The sequence below is a fragment of the Arachis hypogaea genome, chromosome 3 (genome assembly GCF_003086295.3).
Source record: "Arachis hypogaea cultivar Tifrunner chromosome 3, arahy.Tifrunner.gnm2.J5K5, whole genome shotgun sequence".
In the NCBI taxonomy this organism is placed as follows: domain Eukaryota; kingdom Viridiplantae; phylum Streptophyta; class Magnoliopsida; order Fabales; family Fabaceae; genus Arachis; species Arachis hypogaea.
The window spans coordinates 7,317,444-7,331,990 of record NC_092038.1 but is presented as its reverse complement, the minus strand read 5'-3'; the positions used below and the strand labels follow the sequence as shown (position 1 = coordinate 7,331,990).

Below are 14,547 nucleotides of genomic sequence, written 5' to 3'. Positions count from 1 at the left end.
ACAACAAATATAAATTAATTTAGTTAAAAATTTAATATTTTCTAATCTTCTATACATAAAAATGACAAAACAAAATTATAAAAATAATCTTTTTATCACTTTTGCTATTTTAATTTTATTTTCTTTGCTTTTTTTATGTATAATTTAATTTTATATTAACTTTGTTTATTTAATAATAAAATATACTCATATTAATTCTATCATATAATAGAAGTTTAACCCAAGTTTAAAATGCTAAAACAAAAAAAGAAAACAGTGGATATATGATTAGAGAAAAATGTATAATAATGACAAAATATACTAAAACTGGATTTTTTCTCCAACTAATAAAAGCGAGGTGTTAATTCCTCATGAATTTATTTTTTCTCTAAAATAAAATCACTATTTTCTTTTCTAAATTTATTTTAAAAAAATATATTTATTATAATTATATTACAATTAACATTTAACAAATAATGCATGATTATACTAATTTAGAGAAATATTTTTATTATAATTATATAAAATCAATATTTGATACATTATCAACTAATAAAAGTGAAGTGTCAATTTCTCATGAATTCATTTTTCCTCAAAAATGAAAGTACTATTCTCTCTTCTAAATTTATTTTAGAAAAATATATTTATTATAATTATATTACAATATTACAATTAGCATTTAATGAATAATGCATAATTATAATAATTTAGAAAAGTAAAATAAAATTCAGTAATTTATCTTCTGACTGCACACGTGTATAGAATAACTTTTAAGAATGAGTCATGTATAATAAATACGGTCGATAATTGTAAAAATGTATACTAACATTGATATAATATTATTTCACGTATATATTTTGCAGGCATCAAAAAAAAGTGCTGAGTTGTTTTTTAGTAGATTTAGATTATTTATTGTTTATTAGAGAATTTTATGCATTAGAATTCTCTAATAATTTCTTATTTATTTTGAGCTAATTTTGATATGTTCTTACTTGACAGTAAAATAACATATAAAACTTTGTTGGTGGGTCTAAATATTATTAAGTTATTTATGGTCACATTGAGTATATATGTTTGGTTTATTGAAGAAAATAGATTACTAAAACCAATTAATAACTATTTTAGAGTTAATATATTTAACACTAGATTAAGAAAAAACAAATAATACATAACATGTATATTTTTATTAATCAAATTATTATAATTTAAATTAATTTTAACAAAATAATTTAAAATTATAATTTCAATTTTATCACGTGCATAGCACGGGTGATTAAACTTGTTCTCTACTAAATTTTTGGATTTGTCTCCGATTTAAAGGTAAAAATATATCTATTATTATATAAGTTATATATATATATAAAATAAAAATATAATTTAAAATAAAAATTTAACTGAAAAAAAAAGAGTTAGATAGTGATATTTTAACTTTTTTTTCTTCTTTTTATTATTAATTTAAAAGGATATTATTGTTATTTTAATTTATTATTTTATGGACCAATTCCTATATGATGGATAATATTCACAAAAAATTTAAAACGGTCAAAATTTTTCAAAACTAATAAAGCCTAACAAATAAATTATCACCATTCAAAATAAATTAAACCAATATAATTAGTATTCATAATGTTGACATTTTTTATCCACACTATTTTAACATAAAACTTGTTTACAAATATAGAAAATAAGGCTATACGTGTTGTCTCTTCTCTAGTGCCACGCTTCTTCAGCACATGCGGAAAAATTTTCCATTCAGCACCGTAGAATCTTCCATTAAACAATAATAAAGAAAGAAGGTGGGTAAAAATAACAAGACAGTGGGCGATATTCTCTTCCAAAAGGAAAACAACAAAATTAGGGATGGTCATGTATTTGTCAAATGAGGAGTGTTAGGTAGATAATGACTATCTTAAATAACATGAATAATTACTAATTAAATAAAAATATATTATATTTTAATTTAATATTATTAATTAAATTTAAGATTAATTTATTTTTTTAATTTTATTAATTTAGATTATTTAAAAATATTGTTAATTACTTATACTAATTGAGTGAGGGAGGGAGAGAAAAAGACCTGTGTCCATTGTTAGTCGTTGATGGAAGCTTGATATTAACTAACATTTTGGAATCTGAATCCTTACTTCAAACAGATATGGGGACTAGCTTACTATCTAGTTATGCCTTGCTGGATTTCAATATGCCTATGCTTATACGGCTAAAAAATTTAAATATAGAAGTGATATGAATGATATATTTTAATATAATAATTTTTAGTATTTTTTAAAATAATAAAAAATTAAAAAAATTGAAATATATAAATTAGACCGTCTACCTTTTCACTTTCTTTCTCAAAATTCCAAAATCTTTCCATCAAACAAATTTCATTCATTATATACTATTGAGATATATACTATTTGAGAATTATCAAACAAAATATACCTAAAGTTTATAACAATTGCTTGAATAAATGCCAAATAATTGAAGGAACTGAATATTATTGGCAATAAGATAAAAGGAAAGCTAGCTAAAATATACATAAATCTAAACCATAACATCTATATCCCTAACGCTACCAACTACTAACATAACTGAAAAAAAAAAGGTCTAACTATGAACTATTCTCAAATTTGAATCTTTCAACACCCTTCTTGTAAATACTACCTGAGTCAACATTTTAATTTTCTTTGTTAAGATAGGCTTAAATATAAATTTTAGCTTACTTTTAAAACAACTAAAATGATTATTTGGTCAACCTTATAATCTAAATACAACAATAATTATAACATTAAAAAGGATAAAGATCACTCTATAAATAAAATTTACATAGTTAAATTCATTTTAAAATCTTTTTTTGTTGTTCTTTCTCACTGTTGCTCTCATAATAGCAAATAAAAGGCCTTGCGGAGGAAAAATTGATAAAGACAAAAGAAAAAAGCATACATATAATATATAAGAAATAAAGTATGTACTATTACTTGAAAGTTGAAAATAATAGTGATACTACGAAACTAAGTTTGTATATATATGATTTTGCTATTTAGTGATTCATAATAATTAATTATAAAGTAGGTAAGAAGTTATAGAAATTTTAGTTTTTAAAATTTAAATTAATTTTAATTATTAATGTAAACCTAAAAAATAAGAATATACTTTAATTAAAAAATAATTAAATAATATTAAAAATTGATCAAAAATTAAATTTTATTGTACAAATAACATTTTCTAATTTTATATATCTTATACTAAATATAATACAGAAATTTAATTAAACTTTTTTAAGTTTCAGTTCCTCTCTTTCAATCTCAATATTTCTTTACAGCACAATATTTTGGTTAGATTTTGAATGAATGAGTAGATAACTATTTAGAACTATGCAAATGCAAAATCTAGAGAACGAGAGAAAGTCCTATGAATCACAATTATAATTAGTAATTACACAAGTAATATGTTATTGATTAGACACTTTTGACTATTAAGGGTGAGCACAGGTAGCGGGTATCCGATTACCCGTCCGAATCTGAGTCGAACCAATTAAATTGGTTCTGAAACCAACAGGTAATCGGGTCTAATCCAAACCAAACCAATGGCTGTTGTTAGTAATTGGTTTGGGTATCGATTTTGGGGGTGCAGAACCCAAACCAACCCGCAAATCCAATCATATATTAATTAAATAAAAAAATTAAAAATATATATGACTTTTCTATTAGACAATGATTATTCACTATTAATATGTTGGATTTTAATGAGTTTAGTTTTTAATGTATTTGGTGTTTAACATGTTTATATTATTTCTATTGATGTTACATGTTTATTGTACTTGTTAAATTTTTAAGATAAAAATTTTATTTTTTTTATGAATTTCAAAATCATCGGATATCTAATTATTCGAACCGAATCAATCCGTTTTTAATCAATTTGATTTAATTCAGATATATATACAAAAAATTATAAATTCAAACCAATTATATTTTCATCGATTTATCATAGATCCAAACTAAACCAACCCATACTCACTCCTATTGACCATGCTGCTGTGTGATTTCATCCATATTCATTGCGAGAGGCATGGGAGAAGAAAAGCAACGGACCCGAACAAAAGGAAAATGGCAAAAAATCAATGGCACACACTCGTATTTAATTATAGATATGGCTCAAAAAGCCATGATTGATGTTTTAATGTCTAAAACCCGACAAATATTATTCCCAGAGTAAATGTTTATTCCTTTTTTATTTAAACGAGTAATATAATATTTTATTCATGTGCCTAAGCTATTTATAATTTAAAAATAAGAAGCAAATACTTTTCTTTTTCTACTCTGATTTTTAATCCCATTTCGATATTTTTAAAACTTTTTTATATTTTAAAATAACATATATGCATATAAATTTTAAACAATTAAATTAAAATAATTAAATGATCTTTATTATTTATTTTATTTCTTTATATTCATTTTTTATACTTATTCTTACTCTTCATTAAAGTTAATAACAAAAAGATTAATTAATGTTTTTCAATTCAAAACAAAAGAATTTTAAAATGAAATAGAAGGAAAATAAAAATACATATATAGAAAAGCATAACTTTTATTATAACTGTTTCCTCACTTAATTAATTTTAAATTTGTACGATTAGATGGGAGATGAGTTCATTGAAACGTTTATTCTAATGTTTGCCGGAACAGCGGTGGCAATAGCAAACAAAATAACAAATAAATCAGAAATTTTGATTGGTTGTGCTGTCGTCACCGGCCTTGCTGTTATGGTGATCAACCCTGCTGTCACCATTTCCTTTCCTACTCTAAAGCACTTCCCATGGAAAAATGTAAGAACTCATGATATATATATGGCATGCATGGAGGTGCCAATGTATATTGGAGCACAGATATTGGCATCAGTGTGTGCCGCATTTGCACTGAAGGGAGTGTATCATCCATTCATGGGGGGTGGAGTGACGATTCCTTCAGAAGGATATAGCCAAGCTTTTGTTTTAGAATTTATCATCAGCTTCAATCTCATGTTTGTTGTCACTGCTTTCGCCACACCGACACTAAAATTGTAAGCATATATTATATTATCTTTATAATATTTAATATGCTAATTGCCAATAATTTTTTACTTAATTAAGTAATAATAATAAGGCTAATTAGAAAAAGAAATATATTCATAATGTTTAGTTTATGTGATAGGAAAAAAATACCGTTTAATTCATCTCTTTTTATTATTATTATTTTATTTAATATTTTTATTAGGTTATGTTAACAAAATTAAGATAACAATTTTTTTGTATAAATTTACATGTGTCCTATGCAGAAAAGATTAAGAGTATGTTTAGTTTATATTTATTTTTAGTATTTTATTTTTTTAAAATTTTATGAAAAAAGATATATATAAAAAATAAATTTTTATTATTTTTTATTTTTTACAAAAAAATTTAAAATAAAATAAAAAATACAAACCACAAGCATTATAAATGTTTAAAATATTTTCATATATTTACTAGATAAATATGTTTAGAAAAATTAAATATATCATGAATAAAGGGCATTAATTTGCTGTGTGTTGCACTATAATCAGATAAATAAAATAAAATTGATGTCCTTTATTCAAGATATATTTAATTTTTTTTAATCGTATCTAGTAAATAAACATAATTATTATTGAGTAATATTAAATTTTTTTAAAAATGTAAACTAATTAGAAGATAATAAAAAACAAATGAATAGAGTAGTATTCATGTTTACTAAAGTTTAAAAAAGTGAGATCAAATATAAAACTTACAAAAATAACTAATTAATTATAAAATTTATCACATACATAATAATCCTATGAAAAATTTTTAAATAAGAGTATCCATTCCTAGAGGCAACTTGAAAATTTTATTGTGTTTTATATAATACTTCACTTCATTGGAAACTACAATTATTGCAGACGCATATCCACCCATTTTTTTTTTTCATTGACTCTTGCCCTTTGCAACTTGCAGATTAAACATGTACAACCTCGGATGTCTTACTACTAATAAATGCACCCAATCATATAATAATCAATAAATAAAACCAAAAATTATATATTATTCAATCTGATCCCCACAAAATAATAAAATGAACTTATAATAATTTAGAGTTTCAACTTATAATATTACTTTAAAATATTTGTAATAAGAATTTATAAGTTATTTTACACAATCAATTATGCATAAATGTGCATGAATTATATGAAAATATTTTAAACATTTATAGTGCTTGTGGTTTGTATTTTTTATATATATCTTTTTCATAAAATTTTAAAACAATAAAACACTAAAAGTAAATACAAACTAAACACACTCTTAGTCTTTCCTACGTAGGACACACGTAAATTTATATAAAGAAAGTTGTGTACTGTTATCTTAATTTTAATTTGTTAACATACCCTAAAAATATTTAAAAAAATAATAATAAAAAGAGATGGATTAAGCGGTATTTTTTTCCTGTCACATAAACTAAATATTGTGAACATACTTCTTTTTTTAATTAGCCTTATTATTATTATTTAATTAAGCTATAAATTATTAGCAATTAGCATATTAAATATTATAAACATAATATAATATATGCTTACAGCTCTAATGTCGGTGGCGAAAACAGCGACAACAAACATGATATTAAAGTTGATGCTGAATTGTAAAGCAAAAGCTTGGCCATATTCTCCTCAAGGAACCGTCACTCCACCCCCATGAATGGATGATACACTTCCTTCACTGCAAATGCAGCACACACTGACGCCAATATTTGTGCTCCAATATACATTGGCACTTGCATGCATGCGATATATATTTTAGTCAAAATTCACATGCATGTCATATATATGTCACGAGTTCTTACATTCTTCCTTGGAAAGTGCTTCAAAGCAGCAAAGGAAATGGTGATAGTCGGGTTTAGATGAGCACCCGGTAGAGAGGATGATCACTATGAGCGCAAGGCCGGTGACGACAGCGCAGCCAATCAAAGTCTCCAATCCAATAAACTCAGCTCCCACCTGATCATACAAATTTGAAATTAGTTAAGTGAGGAAACAATTATAATAAAAGTTAGTTATAAAAAGAGTTGTGAGTGAGTTAGTTAGAGATGCGTTTGATGTGAAGAAACAGTTACGATAGGAGATGTGGCGTACGTGCATATTACCTTTCTGGCAAGAAGAACCTGAGGAGGTGGCAAAGAGCAAGAGACTTTCATATGGATTCCAATCGGGCTTGGGGGACGAACAATCAAGAATTTGCGTGGAATGATATTGTCAAAGAAAGAGATTCTCTAAAAGATACAATACTGCTTGACATTGGGTAATGATGTATCCATGGTTCTTTAAATATATAGAGGGAGTACAATCCGTATATCATAATTCATAACACAATAACAATATTATCAAATTAAAAGGAGTGGTATATATGACACCACGTATACGCTACTATATTAGTATATTATTATCTATTATTGCAACTATCTAGCTTAATGAAATAAAAATGTGGTTAAAGTGTTTTTTGATGAGAATTTTTAATTATTAGTTTTTTCAAATTTAAAAAAATCTAATTAAGTGAGATTCTTTGTGTTTCAGAAGATGTACAATTCCCTGTCAAATTATGAATTTTTTAAATACTACCTATATGATAGTTATAGGATAGTAGAGTTCTATCAATTATAGGATAGTGGAGCCCTATTCATTATTGTCCTTGTGATTTTTATTCACAATGTTCTTTTACATGGAGTTCATTTTCCAACCTTCCACAAGTTCATGGAATAAATTAACTCAGTAGCATATATGAAAACTGCACGTAAACAAGAAGAGAAAATTCCCACAAAATGTGAATCCAAAGCTAGAATTCTAGTTTGTGTAATATAGTAACATAAGAATTTTCTAGGGCCAAGAGTGGTTCAAACTTCAAGCCATTTACGATAGTAAATCAACAAAAGCAACATCATGTGTAAAATCTCGTTAAAAAATCTAATTAATCAATCGATGCCTTTTTTTCTAAAGCCTTTCTAAATCTTAATTGGCATATTATCAAATTTTACTGTTTTGTTATTTTTTATCTTCAAGTCTCAAATCTTTTGATAATAGTAAAAGTTTTAATCTTCTTCTCTTATGCATAACCAACCAAAATTTGAAAGAGTTTTATGTCCTTCATTAAAAATAATTTAAATAATAGTTAAAACTTAAAAGAATTATAATGAATTATAAGAAATGAAATTTAAGTCTCTCTTTTCAATTTTTTTATTTTTTTTTTCCAAATTACACATTCATATTCACATGTATTTTATTTTTAGTTCACACACACATGTTTATTTTTTCTTTTATTTTTCCTGCTACTGTTACAATTATCTTCTCCTTATTCTTATATATTTTGGATTTTTTTTAGATTTTGAATATATCTTTTAATAATATTAAATATTTCTTTTTTTAGTGTTAGATGTTCTTTTTCAAATAATTTTAAATGTCTCGATTTATTAAATTTTGATTTTTTTGAATGATTTTAGTTTTTTTTTTTTAGATTTTGGAGGTTTATTTTTATTGAATTTTGTGATTTAGTTAGTATCTATTAATTTCAATTTGATTAAATAATATATATGATTAGTGTCGATTTTTTTTTCTTCTATCTATTTGCAGTCAACAAGCGTAAAATGAAGGTAGTTCTTTGTTTACCCTATTCTACTACAATTATTCTCTTCAAATCTCACTATATCTATTGGTATAAAAACATCCTTTAATTAGATATAGATAGTAATATAGGTTGCCTTCATTTCAATGTTTGTCTCCTTCTTTTTTCACGTGAACTGACCAATTATAATAAGTTAGAAACTATAAGTCTTATTGATTATGATAAAAATATTTTTTAAAAATAAAGAGTATTTTTTATAATAGAAAAAAATAAGAATATAAATTTATCATGTATAATTCATACTTTTAAAAAAAATCTAGTTAAAATCTTTATTTTAGGCTTAATGCATATGTTTCTTTTTCTTAAAGCTTAAAAAAATAGGTTGTCGTTTCTTTTTCTTTTCATATTCTTTATATATATAGTCACAAAAAAAATATTATTTATATATATCATATTTACATGACTCTTAGATCAAGTAAAGTAATTATTTATATATATTCTTAGGCCAAGGTCGTATTCAATATTTTTGTCTTCAAGTAATGCAAAGATCATCAATATTCATCCGTAAATAATATATATAGAGAGTGCTCATTAATTATTTTTCAGTTGACACTAATTAAATCACAAAATTCAATTTCAAAAATTATATATTGACTATGTCAATTAGCCATTATAATGTCATGATATTATGTAACTATTATTATATAAAAATCATGAATAAAAATTCACCTAAAATTCACTTAAATATTAATATGGGTCGCATTATTTTCAAGTAGGAATCTTAATGAATTGTTTTTTAATCAAATTGACTTGTCCATCAATTTTAAAACCTAAAAATGAAATTACATCTAACTACTATTATTGGTGCTTTGACCTGAGCTTATATTTAATAACAGAAATATTTAGTAACAAAAAAAATAATAAAATATTATAAAAATTATTTTATTTAATATTTATTAATTATAATAAATATTAAACAAGATAAATTTTTATCATTTTTTTAACATTACCGATTTAATAAATATCGTTTATAGTAGGAGACTTGAGCTATTTAACAAATTAATTTAAAACTATAAATAGCATAAACAAATTTAGATTATTTATTAAAAAGTGGTCACCACTTCTATAGAACAATTCACTCGAATAACAATAAGATATAATTTTATTTCTATAATTGATAGAACTCTATTATCCTATAACTATCGTATAGGTATTCAAAAAAGTATCATAATCATCACAACAGCAAATGTCTACCAATTAATATCCAAATTGGTGTACTTAGAAACTGAAATAGTGGCAATTATTAATTATAACGAGAAAAAACATCTTATATGTTAATCTTCATTTTTTATTTAACTTCACTCTTCAAAATAAAATTTTTTGTATATTATTTCTTATATAGATTGATAAATAGACAAACCATGCATATATATATATATATATATATATATATATATATATATATATATATATATATATATATATATATTCTTATAAGATAATCTACTTATTCTATCTAATTACTTTTAGTATTTAGTTTTTCATAAGAGTAATTAATCAACAATTTAATTGTTTTCGATGATTTAAAATTTAGTGTTGTTATTGCTAACTGTTGACATATAATAGAGAACCAGCATATTTAGTGTACAGGCATTTTAAATTGAAATGACTTTTATTCTGTAATAAAAATTCTAAAGTCTAAAATTATTGTCATTAATTAAATTTTGATACTGGTAAAGTGAAATTCAAAATTATTTTATATAAGATAAATGATAAAAATAAAATAAAAATTTTACATTTATTTGATAATAAATTAAATATAAGATAGAATAATTTATGAAACATTCAATTTATTATCATTTTTCTTCGTACAAAGTTTAGAAGAAAAAGATATAAAGATAAAAAAATATGATTGTAAAAAATTAATAAAAACAATGAAAAAATAAATAAAAAAAGTAGTTATGTATTTCTTTTAGACTTTAGTAATGTTTAATTAAGTATTTCAAAATATAATATATCACTTACTTAAATACAACTATGTCTCTTTTGTTCTTATCTGAATATCCGTGCTTATAAACAAAAGCACTTTTATTTAAAAGATAAAGTGTTTACCGTCTTAATTAATTTTTTACTATGTTTTCTGTGGAGAGTTGAGTACAAGAAAGCATAATCAACCCATTAAACACTGTGACGAAATGCATTTATTAGAGACCATTAAAGTAGATGGTTGAGTGTTCATAACACATTAAACGCAAGTGAATGCCATTTGTTTTGGGAGGAAACTGCTACACATGTACCTTGATAATGTGTCTTTCTTTCTCTGTGAATGTAGTCAGAAACAGGGTCCTTTGAACCATGAGATGTTCTTAATTTCATTGTCCAGATATTATTCCTTACATAGCTAAATAGATAAATAAACAAAGCATGTATATATGCGTAAATTTTTTTTTGGTGACGTATATATGCGTAAATTAATTGTTATAAGATAGTCTGCTTATTCTATCCCATTATTTTTAGTATTTACTTTTCATAAGAGTAATTAAGTAACATATAATAGAGAACCAATATATTTGATGACAATTCACATTTTAAAAAAATGTGACTATTTCCCAAGATTACATATTTGTTACGGAAGAAAACATACTTAACTTGTTTTGATTTCTTATAGTATGACCGAATTTTAAGTTAAATGGACTCATTGAGATTCTTGGATTCTCTAACATAAATTAGAGTAACATTTTACTTTTTAAAATGTAAAATAAAATAAAATGTTAACCCTAAACTAATATGACTTAGGTCATCAATCACTTCTTCCTGGTTTATTTGGGCATGTTGATCATCACTTCCTGTTGTATTGTGCAGAAATTAGGCTGTTTTATCATGGCATAAAAAAAGAAAAATAAAAATTGCATTTTATTCTAATGTATTTTATTTCATATTATACTAATAAGGTTTTCAATATTTTAGTAAACAAATATTTGTACAACTTATTTTTCTCTATTCATGATCTATTTAATGGAATAATAAATACACAGTAAATTAAAAAAATATGTCATTATATTGTTTTTTTAGTAAAAAAATATAGTGATAAGAAGATTATAAGAAAATATAAAATTTAATAGCAATATGCGCGTGCTACACAACAAATTTTTAAAATATTAAAACATTTGTCTCTTGTTTTACTTTATATAATATAGAAAGAAATTAAACTAATGGATTGAACTTAACATTAGTTATTTACTATATAATAATAATAATAATATCTTATGTACTTAGTTGAAATAAAATCTAATAGATTAAACTAACAATAAGTAAAATGATTCGAATCCAATAGATAAGTATATTATAAAGTTGGAATTTTCTTAAAATAACAAATAACACTTCTATTTGCTTGTAGTAGTTTGGACAAATAACTTTTTTATAGTCTTCTTAGACAATTAATTCCAACTTTTCACACAATGTTCTTATTATGTTTTTTTTTTTTTTCTTTTATCATATAAACACACTCACTCACATACACTAATCTAGCTATCACTGCTAGGATGTTACTTAGTCTGAGATAAACACCTTTATCATTATATCACATACTTCAAATTTGAAAATCATTTGAGCCAGCACTTCTAGAGACATGCTTACCATAATTCAAAACCATACTCTCCTTTAGCAAATTAATAGATATCTCATAATATGTTATGAAGACTAAAAAAGGTTTAATTCAAAAAATCCAATGTTTATTTTACAACAATTCACCTCTTAGCAAAATTGGATCTAAACACTTTGTTGGGTTAAATCCAACACTTATATAGTCTACGTGTCAATGCAAATACTCCCGCAATCACATCACAGTTATAGGTATACAAATGTTATAATTTAGGAAAATTATCCCGTATACCTTTTTAAATGACCGGAATATCGTATGCCTTGTACGAATAAGTTGCCAATGCTATATTTGTCTTATAGTGAATGATAGAAGGACCAAAATAACCCTACTTTTATGAATATATTCTCACAAATAACCGGCTCAGAAACGTAGTTATCTAGTTGGGGAGTAATGGATAAAATAACGTGTAAAAGTGAGTTTGGAATTGTTAAACATAAACTATTTTTTTGGCTTGGTAGCTTGTAGGTGTAAGTTTAGGGGTGGTGTCAGTGGAGAGATTGACGAGGAACCGAGGAGGATTTTTTTGTGTTAGTTATTCCAACAATGCTTTTTTAAAAAAATTTTTCATTGAATAATTTATTGAAACAATTTTCCTTCTTGCTTATCATTTTCAGAATTTTTAATTTATAATAAGAATATTATTGCTTTTCCCAATTATATGTAATAAGGACAATATTAAACAAGTTTCTATTGTTTTTTTTTTCTTATGAAAATTAAACTCTAGTATAGCATGCATGTGAATATTGGTTATCATTATAGTGATTGGTTGCTATCTTTATTTATATGCTTAGCATCTCTTCTTAATCAATGATAGCCGAACTTCAAAAATATTTTATTGTGATTATAATTTTTTTATTTTATTTTATGATTTTTTATCATCTATTTATGAATTATTTTTTTATATTTATTTATTTGGGTATAAATATTTTTTAATATATATATATATATATAACTTTAAAATATTAATTAATGACTTAACATATCATATATTTTTAATAAATAATTTTCACTAATAATATTAACGATTCAAAATTTATTAATTATTTTTTATGAATTTTTATTGTTTGTCCGTTATTAATTTGCTGTATGTTATTATTTAACATTTTTCACTTGTAAAACTATCAACTACTTAATATTAAGGTTTAGTTAATAAGAATAATGACATTAATACTTTTTCTAAGTCTTATTATTAATTATAATTAGGAAAGAGTCTTAAATAAATTTATTACGGGTGGCAAACATGTTGAAATTTGTCGGACTGGCTAGCATATCTTGGAAAAAAAATAACGGGTCGAATTAGAAATTTAAGTCTTCTATAATAAAAAAAACTCACCTAATCCACACTGCCTAATTCACAGATTTTGCGGGTTTCAGCAGGGCGGGACGGACTTTTGGCTTTAAGATGATAATTGAATTTGAAATGTTACTTTTGTGTTTGTATTTGGAATGTTTATTCATTTTACTTTAAATTATAATTTAGACTATGTTTGATTGATTAGAAAGTTGGACAATATTTAATTATATATTTTAGATAATGTTTGTTTTACTTTAAACAATATTGGTTTTATTATTTTGTTTTAAAAAATTTGGTTCATTATGTATATTAGATATTTAGAATTATAAATACTTTAATGTTTGTGAATTTAAAAATTATAATTTTTTTATGTCTTTAGAAATTATAAATTCATTAAAATACTCATGAAATTATATATATATATATATATATATATATATATTTTATTTTAATAGTTTAATAATTTTTCATAAAGAGAAAGAGAGCCCGTCAAACTGCCATTAAATAGGACAGGATAGAAATTTAGGACCGCTTCAATAGACGAAAAGGATAACTAGCCCGCTAAATAGTAATCTTTTGGCGGGACAGAATGGGGCAGGGTGGGCATGCCCACTTGCCACCCCTAAAATTTATTTTCTTAATGAATGTTAATTTTGTTGTGAAATTCTATATTTCATTTAAAAATGTAGCATAATTAACTCTAATTCCTATATGTTGAAATGAATTTACTCGAAAAATTTAAAATGTAAATCACTTTTTTTACAAAAATTTTTTATTAACATAATTAGTGGTGCTTACTTGAATAATTATATTTAGATTCTAATGATATTAAAGTCAACCTATTTTATTGTCTTATGCCTTCAAAAAATTCACAAGACTGACATAAAAATATAACAAGTTATATATTTTACTAATAATGTACGTTAGTGATTGATCTTTTAATATTTAAAATAGTAAAAAATTTAAATATGTATGTTA

The 14,547-nt window shown here is 23.8% G+C and overlaps 1 protein-coding gene across 1 annotated transcript; it reads left to right on the top strand.

Moving 5' to 3' along the window:
• The first annotated feature begins 4,615 nt into the window (after positions 1–4,615).
• On the top strand, positions 4,616–5,041 carry LOC112772252 (aquaporin NIP6-1-like). The gene has a single exon (XM_025817160.1). The coding sequence runs from the start codon at positions 4,616–4,618 to the stop codon at positions 5,039–5,041; it is 426 nt and encodes a 141-aa protein (XP_025672945.1).
• The last annotated feature ends 9,506 nt before the right edge of the window (positions 5,042–14,547 follow it).

What these genes read in the sequence shown, in the direction of transcription:
- LOC112772252 (XM_025817160.1), top strand. Translation starts at nt 4,616, where the DNA reads ATGGGAGATGAGTTCATTGAAACGTTTATTCTAATGTTTGCCGGAACA.